This window comes from Biomphalaria glabrata, chromosome 7 (assembly GCF_947242115.1).
Source record: "Biomphalaria glabrata chromosome 7, xgBioGlab47.1, whole genome shotgun sequence".
In the NCBI taxonomy this organism is placed as follows: domain Eukaryota; kingdom Metazoa; phylum Mollusca; class Gastropoda; family Planorbidae; genus Biomphalaria; species Biomphalaria glabrata.
The window spans coordinates 42,640,799-42,660,963 of record NC_074717.1 but is presented as its reverse complement, the minus strand read 5'-3'; the positions used below and the strand labels follow the sequence as shown (position 1 = coordinate 42,660,963).

Below are 20,165 nucleotides of genomic sequence, written 5' to 3'. Positions count from 1 at the left end.
TAAGTATTATTCATTTACATTTAACTAAGCATGACAACAAGAGTTAGTAATTTCTTAAACTAATGTTAATAAAAAATTTTAACAATGGTGTGGATGTCTTTTATCTGCACAACATGTCACCACAAATGTATAGTTGTTCGTAATGGGAAGTATTTAACTGTTTACGCTCGTGCATAATGTTCTGGAACTGCGGAGCTAGCATACTAGTTATTATCGCTGACTAAGTACAGTGCGTCAGCATCGACTTGTTCCTACACTTGTTTATTTTCAAACGAGAAAATACTTTTTCACAGATTTATGTGGACCCAAATAATGTGAAAGTTTAGCAGCAATTTTTTTTTAAGTGTAGTGTTTTAAAGTGTACCCTGACTCATCGTGGCGCTCGCTTGGAAACGGCCACTAGAGGAAGTGGATAGGCTAAATGGGTAGCAACACAGGACTCCCGTGGGGATGCCCACGGGTAGACGAGAGTCCACTCATTGCACGGGCGGGGTTGTAACAAAGTCCCCACAAACACGTCACCAATCCATGCGCAGTTCCTCAGGACCGTTACATAAATGGCGGGTCCTGCACAGTTAGCTTGGTACATTGAAGGAAAATGGCAGAAGATCCCGGATGTTTTCTCGGCCTTCGGCCGTGTCTAGCCCACGCGTTGGGGGCCAAATGCATCGGTCAACAGCAATGCTTTACATAGGCATTGTCTAGGGTCTCTCCCAAACAGAACTGTGTGTTCACACAGGTTTTTTTTTTTTTACTGTTTGGCGTCCAAGCAGGTTTTTTTTTCAAACTTAGTGCTCGAAGAGCCTTCGGCTCAGCCCTTAGACATCAACAAGCAACCCATAAAAAATCTCGCGAAAGAACTGACTGGAACTTTCTCTTTGAATTGCTTGGAGGTATGTCCCCTTGAATTGAACCAGATTCTGCACTAAATGGTGAGCTGAGGTTTAGGGGTTATTCAAAGCTGGTTCCAAGTACTTGGTGTCTTAAAATTCGTTTTCAAATTCTAAAATCAAGGAACCCCAAAAGACTTGAACTTTTCAACAATTTCACTACAAAACGTTCACCGTTCAACAAAGGAAAATAATACAACTTGTTTTCACCTGCTTCCCTTGAGCTTCTATTTGTTTGAAAAAAACAAAACAAAAAAAAAAACAACATACATTTCATTGTGGCCTACGGTTAACGAGGGTGTCATGTGGCCAGCACAACGGCCAACCGCCTTTACTTTTCCCAAACTTTTGTCAGGTACCCATTAGAACTGGGTGGACTCAGGGGTGCCCGAAGCTTCTCTAATTAAAAATTCCCAGTCTTCACCAGGATTCGTACCCCGGACTCAGGTTCGGAAGCCAAGCGCTTTACCGCTCAGCCACCGCGCCTTCAGAAATATTAACAAAGTTACAATCAATGTCCTTCAAGGAACATAACAATCTATTTCTTCAGATACCTTGACCATCGGAAAACCAGAGTATGCTACTGTGGTACAGAACATCGGAATGTTATGTTCCCAAAAGTTCAGGCACTTCTCTAAACTGTAGTTAAGTTTGATCACTAAGAATAATCTGGTCAATAATATGATTAATATTCACTGCAGCAAAAAATTTCCGGTTTATTATTTATGATTGGGATAATGTTTTTATTATAAAATAAGAAAGTGTTTTTCTCAGTCAAAACACAGACTTTATCAGTTGTAACATCTTTTACCAAGCCAACAATTTAAACACAGTTCTTGATGAAACTATCAGAAAATCGTACAAAGCATTAGGGTTTATTAAAAGAAATTTCGCTAAATCAAATAACAACATAAAACTAAAATGTTATTTAACCTTGGATAGGCCAATAATAGCATATGCATCCTCTGTTTGGGACCCCTCAACTCAAGAAAACATTGAGATTCATATAAACGAATATTCACATTTGACTAAAGTAAAATCATTAAATTTAGAAAGCCTTCAGGATAGAAGACTCAAAAGTAAAGTAGCAATTATACATAAACCACTGAACCATAATCTTCAAATACAAAAACAAAATTTAATAAAAATACTCTGAAAGACACAAAGATAAAGGCACATTCCTCATCCCATATGCTATGACAAATTTGTACAAATGCTCCTTCTTCCCTAGAGCTATTAGAGCATGGAATGAGTTGCCTGAGCTAGTCAGAAAAACCAGTGACATGGCAGAATTTAAGTCATTGGTTAATATGCATAACTAAATGCATGAAGCGTAGGACGTAATCATCTTCTTTTTTGAAGTAACGTCTGTATTATATAAATAAACACAGTTTGTGTGGAAACACAAACTCAAAATCGGCCCTCGAAGTGGTCCAGCCAGGCAGGTAAAAGATCAGCTTTCAATATTTTCAGACAGAATATCAGAATGAAATTCTATCAAAGGCAATGGAGAAAGAAGGCTGACCGATCTTATGTGTTGCCCTAACGGTCCAGCAGACCAAGGGATAGGTAAAAGTGAAGGTGAAGTTAGATGTGAACCTGGCCTAATTGAGGCCATATAATGATTATCTAATTGATCTAATTCTTTTGTAAAGGGGCAATCTCTTATTTAGTTAAGTGTTCTATAGCTTTTGGAGCTCCTCTGCAGTTCATGCGATAATTTAAAAAACTACTTGTTAACTGTCGTTTTAAATAATGTTCCACTTGTATGCATATTAAATATTTTTCTTATCTTTTAAAAAAATTTTTTTTTTGTGTAAATGTAGTATTTAGTATGGCAGAACTTATTTAACTTAGCAATACATTTCTAAGAAAATAATAATAATAAAAAATTGACAAACAATCTAAAACCATTTGCACAAATGGGTAAAAATATGGTAAAACGTTATCTGCTTTACTAAATAGCCTCCTTTGTTCATAACTATTAATAGTGTATAGTTTTAAAAATGGTGTACTTTTATGAAAAAAACTGCTTGAGTAGATGATTTTAAAAATAAAAGTTTTCGCCTTCAGAAAATAAAAAAAGAAACCGCTGCATCAGAACCTTGAAAGGTCTAAAAATATAACCATGTCGGATTTTCAATATCGTTTTTAGTTTACGAGATCTAAACGGGACGGACAGACGGACGGACAGACCACACAAAGCTAATAGCGTCTATTCCCCTTTCGGGGGGCTGCTAAAAATATTTTAAATTATGTTTTTAATATATTTGCATTTTTTTTATATGTATCTGATTTCTGTGGGTGTCCGCAGGCCGCATAAAACACCCCGGCGGGCTGCATGTGGCCCTCGTGTCCTAATTTACTTGCCCCTGCTGTAGAACTATGATAATCCAGAACATGTCCTCCTTCATTGTTGTTCAAGCAGAAGAGTGCCTCTTTTTCGTTTCGAAACAGTGATGATCCAATACAGGTAACTCTGTATCGACTCTCTTCACCATAACATAATTGGGTTATTTCCCTTCAATCGGGCTAAAACTATCAGTGTTACCAAGGTATACGCCAACATTCACAGTCTACAGTTATTCAGCTCTTATCTTCACGAAACCTTGACACGGATCTCGACCACGGCTCTAACTATTTTGTTAAATAAATCTAACAGCTGATGTGTATCGCTAAGAAAAGAATTGCTACCTCGCTGGCCTAACTAGGAAAATTCGTGTTTGACCATTGTACATTTTCAAAGTGAAAAAAAAAAAAAGAAATTAAAATTTGACTGGAGAACGAGCTAAAATGTATCTTGTTCTTGTTTTTGCTACTCATTATTCTTTCAAAAGTTTTATAAATTAATGTTTAGATCTAAAGGCTTATCATTAGAAAATTATACAAATTCATACATTCGCTTAACCAGGATGTTTTTCTGGGGGTAAGGAAGGGGCGTGGTATCTTTTTTTTTTTTTCGTTTAAATCTAACATTCATTAATTATGAAAAGCAACATACTCGCTCTATAAGTTGTATAAAATTATAAATCCCACTCTACATCGGATTCGAACCTGGGACCTCGGTTTGGAAGCCAAGCTCTGTAACGCTCAGCCACTACGTATCCCATTTGTTTTGTGTCATGCTGTCCATCTGTTTGTCCGGCTTTCCGTTTGTCACTTTTAGATTTGATGAAGACACTTTTCTACCCAGTTCAAATACTGATAAGTACTTGAATAGTTAAAATGTTAATTGTGTTAGCTTGAGTGTTGTACTGTGGATAGGAGGTGAAGGTGTTAACAGAGATGATGATCAGCCACAACGTTTCCTTACTTTGTGAAGGTAGATAGTTGTTATCATATTGCAGGTAGCCTTGTTCGAGTATTATAAAGTCATCAGTCACGACTCCTGACAGCCAGGCCTTCAAACAATTGTGTAGACGGGGCGTGGGCTCATGAACTATGAATACATTTCTTAAGTCTCTAATTGAAGTACGAGATAGAGAGAAAGAGATAGAGAGAGAGAGAGAGAGGGAGAATATATGTCGATGTTTAGGAGGAACATAGACGATAGCGATTATAGAAAAGTATCCTCTATATTGAGTAGGGGTGTGCTGTGTGTAAAAATATTTTATAGTTTACGTCAACTGTGCCAGTGAACAAAGAACCGTACAAGTATGAACGTTACACGCAAAAATCACCCGTAATTGGTCATGTGATCGAAAGCCTTCCGGAGAAACTAAGACAGGGTGTATACGTCAGTTCAGTTATCTTATCTTATCTCATATAATACAAGACGTTACGTCCACGACCTACGTCTCATGCATCTAGTCATGCATGTTCACCTATGACTTAAATTCTGCCAAGTCACTAGTTTTCCTGGCTGACTCGGGCAACCCATTCTATTCTCTAATAGCACTAGGGAAGAAGGAACATTGGCGCAGTTCAGGCAGCAAGGCAGTATAGTTAGTGAGCCTTCTAGAATGTAGCAGTCCAGGATGACATGTCACGTTGTTTAGAGAAGTGTCTTTTGCTTTCTCCCAACTCTGTTTTATTTCTTCTACTCGTATTACTTGTACGGGGCGAGAGTGCCTTGTATTTTTGTTTTGATTTGTTTTTGCTAAGTCGCAAAGTCCGGTGACATCTATTGGTCATTCCTTGTCATGGGGCAGTTCGCCCTCTGAATTTGGTTGAAACGGACGGTGTGTTGGTCGTAAAAGATTATTAGTCTGTACTAGTTTCTTGGACTTATTATTTCAGTAGGATTTTAGGACCCCTGTTTAGGGTGAGTTACTTCGTTTGTGATATCTCTTATTGTATGTTGTGTGAGGTTGTCACTATTTCTAGTTTTAGAGTAGAAGTTGAGTTTGGTGTTTATTTCGTTTATAGGGTGCCAGTGTTGGAGTTGTAGGTACTGAGATCGATTCTATGTCAGTATGCGCGTCGCTTGTCGTCTCAGAAATATATTGTACAGTCTTGGGTGGCATTGTCAGATTGGCGATCATCGACGCGTTGAGTGTCAGGATCGTTACCTATCAGTTGGGATCAGCTGAGGTCTAATTTTATTATTACCGATGTTGGCAGTTTTGTGACGTCAGTCGATCAGCGTCTGGTTGAGTATGAAACCATGGTAATAAGTTTTTAGCAGTAGCAGTAGCAAGGTGCTTATGTGAATTATTGAATAAAATCTATCTATCTATCTATATATATATATATATTATATACATATATTATCTATTCATTATTCTATCATTCTTATTGTACATATACATATATCAGTATCATACAATTAAATTCATTTTTTTATTATTTCAACCATCCATATAGTTGGTTACTCTATGTACGACTGTGGATGAATGATGTTCTTGTAAGGTTGAGCCTCGGGACCTTAATTGTGTACAGATATTAAATAACACAAATAAGAGACAGTAAAATTAAGTACTGTTGTACGGTGGTGTACAGTAAAACATTGTAGTCAATGTATCCTGTTGCCAATTGTGTAGTATTGGCTTTTATTTATTAGATACTAAAGTATCACGTAAATTTGGAACTCTTCTTGTCACTTTCTAGAGTTAGATGGGCTATGTTGAGCTGTGGTTATAGAAGGCCTGATAGGTAAAAATCGTAATAATAAAATTCTCAATGATTACTTGCTGATATTTGTATAGTATTGTATGTCAATCTGTCTTGATTGTGTCCAACGCTGATAGAACATACTATCACCTTCCAATGATTCAAGGTCAAGATACACAAATAAAAGAAGTAGATTAGTTGACACCAACATAAACTTGCCTATCAGGACAGCTATCATGTAATGATTTTACAGGTCGGAGTTAAATATGACTAGATAGTGAAAAGTGATTCGATATTCGGCCGGAGTCGGAGCTAAATATGACTAGATAGTGAAAAGTGATTCGATATTCCGCCGGAGCCGGAGCTAAATATGACTAGATAGTGAAAAGTGATTCGATATTCGGCCGGAGCCGGAGCTAAATATGACTAGATAGTGAAAAGTGATTCGATATTCGGCCGGAGCCGGAGCTAAATATGACTAGATAGTGAAAAGTGATTCGATATTCGGCCGGAGCCGGAGCTAAATATGACTAGATAGTGAAAAGTGATTCGATATTCGGCCGGAGCCGAAGCTCAGCCTCGGTAAAACCCTAACACATATGCAATGCGTAGAGGTGTGTGTGAAAATGTGCTCAGAGGTGTGTGTAGGGATGTGCGTAGAGATGTGTGTGGAGATGTGCGTAGAGTTGTGTGTGGAGATGTGCGTAAAGGTGTGTGTGAAAATGTGCGAAGAGGTGTGTGTAGGGATGTGCGTAGAGATGGGTGTGGAGATGTGCGTAGAGTTGTGTGTGGAGATGTGCGTAGAGATGTGTGTGAAAATGTGCGTAGAGGTGTGTGTAGGGATGTGCGTAGAGATGTGTGTGGAGATGTGCGTAGAGTTGTGTGTGGAGATGTGCGTAGAGGTGTGTGTGAAAATGTGCGTAGAGGTGTGTGTAGGGATGTGCGTAGAGATTTGTGTGGAGATGTGCGTAGAGCTGTGTGTGGAGATGTGCGTAGATGTGTGTGTGTAGTTGTACGTAGAGGTATGTGTGTAGTTGTACGTAGAGGTGTGTGTGTAGTTGTACGTAGAGGTGTGTGTGTAGTTGTACGTAGAGGTGTGTGTGTAGTTGTGCGCAGAGGTGTGTGTGGAGATGTGCGTAGAGTTGTGTGTGGAGATGTGAGTAGAGGTGTGTGGAGGTGTGTGTTGAGATGTGTGAGGAGATTAGTGCGGAGGAGTGTGAACGTTTGGAGACATGGGATGAAAAATTTTCCTCTGTTCTGATGATTGTTTTCAAGTCTTTAGTTCGAAAAAATGTTATAGATCTATGTTAAGTGTGACGCACTTATCTTATCAATATGTTATCCACCTTAGTCTACTATTAGGCATTCAGATGAAGTCAGATAATGCTTTACAAATTACATGGCTCGCGTCTTACATTATGTCTGACCTTGGTGTGTAAAGCCTTGTGACTCTTCCACAGGAGAGAGCGCTTGAACTTGTCTTGGCTTGGCTACCTAGAAGGGGGCCCGAGGTTCGACACCCGACTCGGGCGGAGTTGTGTTTACTGAGCGCTTAAAGGCAGCACGGAAAACAAACTCCTAGATACCCCCTCCCCCCCCCCCCATCCCACTGGTCCACAACTGAGATTGGACCAAAAGCGCTCTGAGCATGCTATAAGCATGAAAGTAGCGCTATATAAAAGCTATAATAATAATCATTGATTCTAAATCATATTTTTTGCAACAATTTTCTTTAATTACCTAAATGAAACCGATGAACCAAGTATCACAGGACGGCCTCAGATGCCTGTGAGTAGCCATGTCAGAGCTGACTAAGAGGTTAAGTACAGAAGGGTTATCAACTGTGTTTTGATTTTTCTAATGTCTGACAATGACAATTTCTGGATAAGACCATGTTAAAGAGTTCAGTTTGTATTAAAACAAGGATCCAGTGGCTGGCAGTGATAAGTTTCTTCCTCGTGTTCCTAGTTTTCTTTTCTCTAAATCAAACGTAAGTAAAAAATATTTTTTTTTTAGAAAATATGGGCGCAGTCTAAGTGTGAAAAGGTGGCGAGTGGTAAAGCGCTTAATCTACGATTCGAGGGGTCTCGGGTTCTAATTCCGTGAAGACTGAGTTTTGAACTTCGAGACTTTTAGGGCCACACTGAGTCCAGTCAACTCTAACGGGTATCTGGCATTAAGTGGAGAAACTTTAAGGCTTTTGGTCGTTGTGCTGGCTACATGGCACACATGTTATCCTTGGGCCACAAATGCAGATGATCCTTACATCATCTGCCCTGTAGATCACAATAAAGGGAATTAGGCTATGTGTGAACTGTTTAAAAAGGTGTCATTTATATACAGTAGATTTTTGATAGTTTAAAGCAGGGGTGGGCAAATTACGGTCCGCGGGCCACATGCGGCTCGCAGGACTGCTTTATGCGTCCCGCGGACACCTACAGAAATCAGGTGTATCCACAGATTATAATTTTTTTTTTAAATAGCTAATTTTAAATATCAATATAAATTATTGAAATTTCTGATTCTTATCACTTATAATAAAGACGCAAAAGAAACAGTGTAGTCATTCTTAAAAGTTTAAAAGTAAAAGAAATTTATTTTTATTTGCAATACTTCGAAAAATTTAGTTAAAGATTCAAAATCAGGCCACTATGTATTCAATGCTTTGTAAAACTGTGTTGAAAGTCTTGGGTTAGCTTGGAACAAGATTGCAATTGTAACAACAGATGGAGCTCCTGTTTTGACTTAGAATACCGTTTTTTTTTTAAAATAAATTAAAAAAACAATATCTTGACCATAAAATTTAAACGTGAAAGTTTGCGCAAAGCTGCATTGAATATCAAACATATAGTGTTATTAAACCAGTAATCACAGTGATCAAACCTATAATTCAGCTTTCACATTCTGTACTAAACTACAATTTAAAAGCTATTCAAGTTCTAAAATAGACGCTTGAATTTGCGCGCGTGCGTTAAGAAATCCGTTGTAGTGATTTTTTTTTCTTTCTGCGAAAACAATCTTTAAAATAAGTTCAATGGGCGGTTATGTATAAACCTTCATTATGCGCTGTGAGTAGAAGTTTCTATGGGCCTGTAGCACTACGTCTCGGGCTATACCCGTAGTTTGGGAATCACTGGCTTAGGTATAGTTATAATAGCAGGTTATCTGACACAGATTTGTTATCTCAACTCAACAATGATGCGACACAGATCACACCCTCTTCATGAAACTCTGGTTTACTAGATGTGTTAACATCAATATAATTTCTCATAAATTTTCATACGATGTTATATTTTAGAGATAAGCAAATGGCTTAAATCGTAAAGTTTCTGTTTTTTTTTGTCAATTTTTAACATGCAAAGTCTTAATAATACTTTTCTTGTATTTCGACAGAGAAATAAAGACAACTAAACCATAGTCTTACTTAAGAAAATACAAGATAACAAAGAGATTATAGGCGTGCCCCATCGGTTATCCAAACCTTGTTCTTCTTTTTCTTGAAAAAAAAAACAACTATCTCAACGAAATGTGAACAGACAAAATCATAGTTCTTCAATAATGTGAACCACAATTAGGTTCTAAAATATGCGCATGATATCGATAATATAAAGAGAAAGTAAGGCGTGTGTAAGTATGTATGTATGTATGTATGTCCCGCATAGAAATCATAACCGTTTAACCAATCTTGATAAAATCTTGATAAAAATTTTGGCATAAATGTTCCTTAGATCATGTCTGAGACCGTAGTGTGGGTTTTATGTCCCTCCCACAACCGGAAGGCCATAAAAATATTTAAAAAACTATATTTATCTCTATGAAAGAACAAAACTTAAAAAAAAAAATAATTGGGTAAACCCGTTTTCACAGTACGTTTTATTTGATATCAATATGCCGGCTAAACTGGTAAACCCATTGTCACAGTCTACTTTCATTTTCGTGGCAAAATGTAAAACCATTTTCACACTCTACTTTCATTTTCGTGGCAAAATGTGAATAAAAATGTGAAGGAAACATTCGCCATATTTAAAATAGGTCTAAATCTAATCCACTAGATCAGTAATACCCAAACTAAGGCCCGCAAACCGATGGTCATATCGGCTAGCGTTCGTAACAATTATTAAAGAAAATCGATAATGAAACTTTGGGCCCCAAATAAATGTAAAATTATTATATTTAGAAGAACGGTTTAAAACAAAATCGTTAGGCGTTATCATTTATTCCTTAAAGAAGAACTAAGACCTATCCTATATTATATCATCAATCGTGGTTCTCAAACAATCACAAACCGAACCAGGCGTCGAGGTACTTCTATTGATGAAATCGTTTCGAATGACGTCAAAGGGAAGCACATCCCTTTCATTTGACGTCACAAGGTCTAGTTAAGCTTTTTTAAAAGCGATGTTATGCTAATACAAATGACCGCACAAGTTGTTATAGCGTTTGCACCACTGCGTCCATTAGCTACTCGTGAAAATACATCTAGCCTAGAACTCATACAGACCTTTAACCAAGTTTGAATTAGACAAAATTTTATAAATCAAATTATTCCAAATGACATCAAAGAGCAAACAAAAAAAAAAGCACAACATATTTACAAAACTACTAGTCAAGTCACACTTCCAGAGTAGCACATGAGTGGGCAAAGGGTGGCTAAACGCGATTCTCGTTAAAAGGCTCTATTTTTCTAGACATTTGTTTTGGAAAAGAATGACTAACTCGTTGGCCACATTAAATAAAATCTCCAGTTTGACCTTTATCATTTTTAAAAGTATAAACGTAATCATATGTCAAAATTTTGCGTTTTTTTGTTTTTTTAAAATCCTGAACAACCAATTATCGATTTGGAGATTTGTGTGTTTTTGTAAGAAATTGAATTGTGGCACAAGCCAGAAGACCAATTATTAAACAATCATTTGGCGTTAATATTTTTTTCAAGACGAAATTTCGAACAATCGGTCAGAAACACACATATACCCTTTGGTAAGAAAATTGAATGTAATTTACGTTTACGCTTGTTTTTAATGATACAGGAGCGGAACACTTTGGGCATCTTTGAACAATAAGGCTGTGTCGTACAACGATCGAGAAACGAGTTCTATTAAGGTTACAACTGGGACACAATGGCGTCAGGTCAGTTTGGCGGATGCTATAAAGTCTTTCTCTGACCAGACGATGGACGCCTGCAATAACACCTGTGACAGAAGTGACAACTCTTCTGATTGTTCTACTTTCACCAAGGAAGACTGGAGCACGCGCCTTACTGCTGAAGACTTTATTGTGAGACCTTTTCTGAAAGATGGAATGTATATTTATGAGTTTGAAAAAGAATACTTGAGTTATCCCCCGTTGGAAGATATGAAGCAGTTACCGGACTTGAATTTATCAACAATCACAGTGTTTGGAAGTATTAACGACACGGTCCATTGTGACATTGGTGACGTCATTAGAGGACGCGTGGACCTGGTGGACAGCTACGGCCACTCCAGACACAGAGGAGGAGACGAGGTGAGAATGTGGTTGGTCAGCAAGTCAAAGAAACAGTTCAGAACTTCGGGTCACGTAACAGATTTGAACAACGGCAGTTACCTGATAACTGGACACTGCCTTTGGCCAGGTAACATCCAGGTAAAACTTATTTATAATTTAACCTTTTTTTTTACTATTATTAGACCCTGTGTCGGATTTTATTGAATTGAAACCCAGGATAATTTTTTTTTTTAGTTTCTACCATTTTTAAGCTTTAGTATAGATGAGTCATACAATATTCATAGATTACAATAAATATCATTTGTGAAGGAAGAATATTGAACATCATTGATTGTAGGTGTGCCACTGAGACAGACATTCCCTGTTGTCTCGTATTGCTCCTGGAAAGATTATAGCTGTGCTCGTCAGTTTAGTACAGTTTTAGTTAGTCGGCAGTAGACACGAAGCAGATGTCAGCTGGAGCTGGATAATGGGCAGTGAGCTCTGAGCAATTGGCAGTAGAGACTGCGCACTGGACTGTAGGCAGTTTGTTGTGGGCACTGGGGACGGAGCCATTCATTGTGGGCATAAACTAGATACCGGAAGTAAAAGATGGCATTTGAACCTGAAAATATCTTTTGAACTAGAAATAACCATTAATATAAAAATATTTTTGTAGCAGTAGGTGGTGGAGTAAGGGTTGGAACTGGAGAGGGGGCGATAGTAGAAATTCAAACATGCTGAGAAGTGAATAAAAACACAACAAATACAACTATTAAGCACAACTAATTTCTTTACTGTTCTTACAAATAAATGAAAAGAGCAGCAGCTCAAGTCAACCTGGAAAAGTATGCAATAGAAAGCATAGATTGAGGATGTCGACAATGTCTGAAATACTTAATGGTACAAATTGTTATCTATAAATTAAAATACACAAGCGATTTTACGTTTGTATCTACGACCCAAAAGTTGGTCAATACCTCACGATAGAGCTACTTTAAACAGTATATGCCTTCACGCTTTCGTTGTTGTTTTTTTTTTCAATTCATTTGTAAAAAAAATTGTTTTGTTATTGTACATAGTCTCCAGTTGACTTAGTAATTTGTTCAAATTCTCCCCCTGATTTTCTAACATTGCGCTCACATATTTGAACTTGATATTAGGCAGAACAATGTATCCAATTTTTTAAAAATTTATCATTATTAATGCTGCTCGGAGTTGTTTAATTTTTCCTAAATTATACAAAGAAATTTGTCGTTATTACCTTAAGAACATAAGAATGTTAAATCGCATGGCTTTTAGACCATCATTCTTTGAAGACGAACTTGTAGGATAAATGTTGTTATTAAAATAATTGAATTGTAGAAGTACCCATTTGGTTGGGAACCCAAAAAAGAAACACACATTTTTTTTTTTCATAAAAATATTCAACTTGTTGAACGAAGAGGGTATCACATGTAAGTTGCTGTTATCAGAGTCAACATAATGTTTACGCGTCTGCTTTAGTCGAAGTAATGCCCAATAACCATTATACTGTCCAATTACGACAAAGAAACACTCATAGCTAGAGTCCTGCACTTAATTTCAAGACAACTATTGATAGTTTCATTGTAAGTGTATTTGTTTTAAGTCAAACTGATTTCCTGTACTCTCAGGTATGAAATCACAGAAGTCAAGTGAAATAGTGAAGTTCCTCTTTCAGACCCTTTGATGTATGTGTGATGGGTCAGATGGTGTTAAAGTCATCTGTTTCTGTGGCCGACGGATAACAAGGGGGTCACGTGGGAGTCACGTGGCCAGCACAACGACCACCCGCCTGTACTTTTCCCCAACTAATGTCTGGTACTAATTATAGTTGGGTGGCCTCAGAGGCACCCTAAAGATCCCAAAATCACAGACATAACTATTTAAATGCTATTTATCTTATGTTAACACGTTAATGAAGATCAACCAATAATAATCTAATCATTTTTTTTAAAGATTTGAGCGATATTTAAATTTCTAAAAAAATTGTATCTTCTTTTCCTTTGGCAACAACTATATAGGTAAACAGGTCTGTCTACGACCTCGTTTTGGGGATAGGCACATTCGGTTAAATAGTTCTTCAAGAGATGGAAGCTGCATGTGAGTGACTGCAAGCGTTGTACAGTTCGCGTAACAATTAGACAAAGTTTTTATTTACCTTTATTTTTGTGTTTAATTAACTAACGGCGACACCATCCGATTGATTCCGTTGGTCCCTTTATGTTGTGACTATTTTAGTATAAAATATTCTAGTGTGTCGTTGCATTTACTTCCCTTTTCAAACTCGACAGATCAATGTAGCAGTTGTGTATCCACGAGAGTACATCAGGACAGTCATACATCAAGCTCAACTGTCAGCTTCAAGATTTATTTATGGAAACTTCATCAGGAACACTACACAAGAAGTAAGTTTGAAAGAGATTCACATTTTTAGGTTACAATACTAAAATACTGTAATTATAGACATATATGTGTCTATAACTGTGATATTACTGTGTTAATTTCAGTATTTTTTTCTTTTGATTTGTATTAAAAAAAATGATTTTTTATTGTAAGTGCGGTCAATGTGCAGTCTTTATGTTGTTGTTTTGGTCAAGATCAGGCTATAAAAGAAATAAGATTAATTGATTACTGTAACGTGACTTCCAGGCTACAATCTGTTGGAGTTTGCCAAATATTATTGGAAGGTCCTGTGTCTGCAACTTGACATATCTTACTGGTCAGCCTTTCTATTGCGGCCAACCAGTTGATGCCAGGTATTTAACTTGCAATTTTTTTTTTTGAACTTGGACTAATTGAAAGTAATTTTAAGATTACATGCCACTACTTTCTCCCCAAATGTAATGGTACTTCTTTTGTGAAGGGAGGTAGGGTTATAATGTTGTCTGTTTCCAGGGACACCGCGAGAGAAAACAAAAAATGCAGCCCCTTTTTTTTATAGAAAAAAGACGCACAATATATTTTTGGGAGTTTGGTATATAGTTGCAGAGTGTAAAAGTGCATTTGTAAACAGTTGAAGAGTTAATGCTCATCATTAACGACGCTCTGGACAAAGCTATATACTTTATTTTGGGGGGAGAAAATAACTTTCAGCTTTTTTATTTCTGAATTAAAAAAAAAAATACACACGACCGGTGGTCAACAAAACCATTAACAATTCACACAGCAAGGTCAAGTCAAGTTGGTACCTTTTGAAACAGCAGCTTTTGCGCACAGTCTATATATAGCCTGCCCGTCAGAGGGGAAATCACTCCTGCCATCACAATAACTAAAATTAGAAAACGTCCCTGATATTTTAGACATACATATATTAGACTTGGTGTCGTCTGCACACTTTTGAAGTGGACAAATGCGTGTACTGTCTGCAAATATCATTTTTACATTTTATTTTGTAGACTTACGTGCAAGGACTGGGCTGCTACCTCAGCAGCGCCCTTGATACAACCTATAAACGTGACGATGCAAGAGAGGAACCTGATTCTAAAGATACCAACTCGGTAACATTATATTAGAAACTAGTTTCAAAGATTGACAATAAAATAATGCTCCCAGGGAAAGCATCATAATGCTCTATTTATCATTTCTTTATTTAGACTTTGAAACTTGACTGCGCTTTAATTAGTAGAAGAAATAGGGGCCTATTAGAATGATCTATTTTGCAGAATCAATTATAAACTAGTCCTACATACCGGATATAACGAAAGTGAAGTTAAGGTTACCCTTTCAGACTTTACGATCTATAGTGCAGATAATGTAAAGGCCATCTGTTTCTGTGACCCACAGTTAACGAGGGTGTCATGTGGCTTCCAAACTGGGGGTCCCAGGTTCAAATCCCTCAGAAGTCTGGGATTTTAATTTCCGGAGCTTTATGGCGCCTAGGTGTAATGTCTGACATTAGTTGGTAGTTTTGCTGGCCACATGACACCTTTGTTAACCGTGTACCACAGAAACAAATGACCTTTACATTATTTGACCTCATCGAATATATATATATATATATATATGGATACGTATAATAAACTAAAGATTCATTATGTATATTTATTAAAAAAATATATTACTTGTTTCTTGTACGATTGTACTAACAATTGGAATAGGTAGCCACGTCTTTAATATAATCTTTTAAATAATTCATTTACTTTCAGACACATTTTGGAGCGTGCTGTTCCACATAGTATACAAGTGTTGGCCAAGGAGAGAGGTTAATTATAAAGCAAGATTTTCTTCTCAAGTTTCTATATTTAATGTTTATAATAACACCAAATTATATTAGGACAGGCATTTGATAATCAGAGGCCCTAGCCGAAGTAAATAGTCTAGTAGTCATACAGCTAAAGAGCTCTGCGATTTTTGAGATTTAATCCTAGTTACGTAATTTTTTTTTATACAAAAACATGTTTTTAGAGTTTTGTGCGAGGCCCCAGCCGGTTGACTAGTTTTTATATGCACAAGGCTGTTATATATGGTTAGCTTTAATTTAAAAGTAAAGTTCCCCTTTCAGACCTTATAGATCGAAAGGACTGTAGGGGGAACTTTCTATCCAATAATAACAACGGCTATCGATCAGTTTAGTAGACTTTAAGAAGTGTTTGATTGTGTCTTTTGAGCATTACAATGGAAAATATAGAACATATAATCCCTGAAACATTCAGCCAGATCGTACGACTTTTATTGTGTGATATTTTTACATAGTGGTTTGTACCTTGTGGCTTATACTTGCGACTAAAAACTGTTTATATTCCTAAGACTTTGTCTTGTATTTTACAGGTCAACTTCCTAAACTTAAATCTTGCTCGCAGACCTCATTAAAAGTTACCTGGAATCTTACAACACCAGGTGGATTCTGGGATCCAAATATGAACTGGATGTCTCTGCACTGTGAGAGACCTGGAATGTCTTCTCCCTGGGCGATGAGCTGTCTCAAGAACACTACTATATTAATTATTGGAGACTCCAATGCTGTGAGACTGTTTAGGGCACTCAGTCAAATTACACACTGCACAGGGCTATCATCATCTCTATGGCCCAAGGCTGGAACTTGTAGGAACAAAGACGCAAACATTATCCTATCCTTTACACCACACGAGTTACCACTATATCAGCATTCTTCCTGGACCCCAAAACTAAATTACAAGGGCGTTGCCGAACAGATTTCAGCTACACCGTCTGTTGGTAAATACATCATCATTGTTCACTACTATCTACATGCGACACCATCGCATCTCAGCGTCGTCCATTCAAGAATCAAATCTTTGGCTGAAGCAATAAGACACCTTGCACGCAGAAACCCGGATGTACTTTTTGCTTTCCGGGGTCCTCACGTGACTTCATTCGACTGGGACATAAATCACACAATAGGAGGAGACAGTTTGGGTACATTGTACTTACAGCTTATACAAGAAACCTTCCAGGACCTTAGAGATAAAATAGTTTATCTTGATGGCTGGGGAATGACAATAGCTCTAGAGAATGCTGAATTTCACCCCACTGACAGAGTGCCACAGGAAATGATAAGGACTTTGCTGTCATTTAGATGTAATGAAACAGGATATGTACCAAGATAAATAATAATAGTAATAATAATAGATAATATTAGTGCCTGCTTTTATTTAAATCAAATGTTTGATGAAATAGATATATTTGTTTTTATTATTATATTTAAAAAAATGTAGCGTCAGTGTCGTGGCAAGGGTTGGTGTCACGGGGTGCGGTGACTTAATGGTGTTCCTTCTGTCTCTGAGGTCCCAAGAAAGACAAAAAGAGAAAGACAATTAAGCAATGGGTCACAAATACCATCTTTGATTTGTGTGATGGAAGGAGAGAACTTGGAAAGACATAGAAATAAAAAGTTAATCCCCTTTCTGGCAGAGGAATATATATCAACCAACAAGAAATTAAAAATAATGTCGGCTTAAGAAAAATGGACCAGTAACCAGTGCAATTAAATGGACAGTGGTTGGAAAGGTGGCAATAGAAAAAAAAAATCATTCAAAAGATTAAAAGCTTTAACCAACGCAAGACAAGCTATAACCACAGTGAAAAAAAAAACAACAACGATGGAACTCTCCTGACTGAAAAGGGAGATGTGCTTGGAATGTGGACAGAATATTGTAAAGATCTGTATAACTTAGAGATAAATCCCAACTTAAGTTTAATGAACAAAACACATAAGGACAACGGAGACCATGGCCAGGCTACAACATTAGAGTCACAAGTAGAGTATTATTGATTTTGCCATTTCTGGCTTTTGTATATTTGTTTTAGTCCTGTAGGATAAAATTAGCTATTTAATAGCTTGTCTAGTTTTTCGATCTAAATGTGACAGACTGACAGACACGATAAAAAAAACTAATAGCTGCTTTTCAACTTACGAAGTCACTAAAACAAATATGAAGATTATTTGAGAAACTTTGGGAACTAACGTAGTCCAACATTTTGTCAGTCAAAATAGGCCTATTTAATAATTAATTAATTAATATTATTATTACTTTATATGCTGGACTGCTTGGGTTGTGCTTCTCTTTTTGATTAGGGTTGCATGACAAACAGTTTTTTGAACTATCAGATTTTACTTTAAAAATTTCCCATGTCAGACCATGTGGTCAACAGGGCAGATGGTGTAAAGTTCATATGTTTCTGTGGCCAATGGCTAACGAGAGTGTCCTGTATCCAGCACAAAGACCAATCACCTTTACTTTTCCCAACTAATGTCAGGAACACATTAGAACTGGGTGGACTCCGAGGAGCGCTAGAGATCACAAAATTAAGAATATCTTCACTAGGATTCGAACCCAGGAAGCCAAGCGCTTTACCATTCTGACGCCGCCCCTCCTAGATTTAATTTAACTATATACACATGTTTAAAAAATTAATAATGTTTTTAGCGTTTTAAACATTTAAAAGTATAATAAAAACAACAAAAAACGAATGATACTAATACCATTTACCTTAAGTCACAATAGTAATCACAATATAAACGTTGTAAGGGAGATAATCCAAGTCGTGACCATTCTACTATATTGATGTGTCGTTACTTCCCCTTCTCATCATTTCTATTTTAAGAGTCTTCTGACTTCCAGCAGCACTGGTGAACGGGATGTTTTTAAAATTTAAAGACTATGTTGAGTGTTTTATTTTTTTTTTTAACTCTTAATAAATGTGCCTGTTGTCATAAAAATTATCATTTAAGATCTAAGCAGGAAAATGATTAAAACATTTTTTAAACCTCAGATATTATAGAGCAAATTAAAAAAATATATAAATAAGTTTCCCTTTCAGACCTTTCGATAAGTGCTACAGATAATGTAAATGTCATCTGTTTCTGTGACCCTCTGTTAACAAGGGTGTCATGTGGCTAGCACAACGACCAACCAACTTTACTTTTCCCCAACTAATGTCAGGTACCCATTGGAGCTGGGTGGACTCAGAGGCGCCTAAAGTTCCTGAAATTGAAAATCTCAGTCTTTACCACGATTTGAGCCCGGGCCCCGGTGCGGAGGACAAGCGCTTTGCCGCTCAGCCACCGCATATAATAAAAGAATAAAACAAAAATAGTTTTTGGTTCAATTCGGGTATCCAGCCCGCGAAACCGTCAGCTGCTACGAAATAGGCATTTTCTTATTCGGCCAGCGAGTAAGGTATATTTGTGCGATTATGTATTGCTGTTCATTATAGGGACATCTGGATCTAACACTAGACTGAGAGTTCTGAGTTAGAACTCTTAAGATCTAATCTAGATGTACTACTAGATCTAGAATCTAGATGTAATTATATTAGATTTACGTAAAAAATATAACTAACGCTTATAAACTTCAATAAATTGAAGCAACTTTAAATATACTCAGTTATCGCATTTAGGGTAATACGGTTGACTACGCCAAGTTGTTTATTTTTTACTTTGAAAAGTTTTAACTGTCAAACTAAAGTTTTCCCCTGTGGCCAACGAGCAAGTAACTCTTTTCGAAGCAATATACATCAATTGTTAAATTCCAAGGATAATTGTTGGAGCCGTGTTTGAGATCAGCTGTCCACCCACCCACCCGCACAGTTTTCATCAATGAGTGACTTGAAAAGAGGAATTGTAAAAATAACACAAAAAAGCTGAAAGAAAACGATACGAATGAAAACAATTTAATTCCCTTTCTATCTTTTCGTGACAACATTTAAACACAGTAAGGTCGCAATCGAAGTATATGTGTAGTATCAATTCGTTACCAAGAGAAACACAACACAACAACAGTTGTCATTTTCAACTTGACACTAGCGGTAAAAGCATGTCGTAAATGCAGAATTACGTGACAGACATTGTTCTACGAAGTGTGTTGTACGTCACGAATCCATACTGTGACCTGATTCTACCTCTTTTTCAGGTACGGTGTCAGCAGTGGCGTCACTAGGGGGTGACTGAGAAAGGATGTAAAGGCAACAAAAGTTATTCTTAAAGAAAATAAAAGTTGACAGTGCATGATTCATTTGCCACTAAGACCTAAAAAAAAAATCTCTTTAAATCATTTTCAACCGTTTTTTACCATCAACGTGTCTATGATGTCTCATATGAAAAATAATTTTAAAAATTAAAATTAAGAGCTTAAGACAAAGGAACAAACGACAAAGAGGAACTTTATTAAAAATGAGATCCTTTCAAGTTTGAAATCCAGAAAAAAACACAATGTTATTTACTTATGGTTGCATTGTTGCAGAATCGAACTCTAGATTAATGGCAATGTTCTCGAT

General features: G+C 36.9%; 1 protein-coding gene across 1 annotated transcript; it reads left to right on the top strand.

The window, feature by feature from the left end:
- Nucleotides 1-6,170: 6,170 nt before the first annotated feature.
- LOC106080207 (NXPE family member 1-like) lies at nt 6,171-18,353 on the top strand. The gene is made up of 8 exons (XM_056036480.1): nt 6,171-6,524; nt 7,706-7,932; nt 10,973-11,567; nt 13,724-13,837; nt 14,082-14,188; nt 14,828-14,929; nt 15,578-15,633; nt 16,200-18,353. The coding sequence occupies exons 2-8, from the start codon at nt 7,835-7,837 to the stop codon at nt 16,994-16,996; spliced, it is 1,869 nt and encodes a 622-aa protein (XP_055892455.1). The 5' UTR covers nt 6,171-6,524; nt 7,706-7,834; the 3' UTR covers nt 16,997-18,353.
- Nucleotides 18,354-20,165: the final 1,812 nt, after the last annotated feature.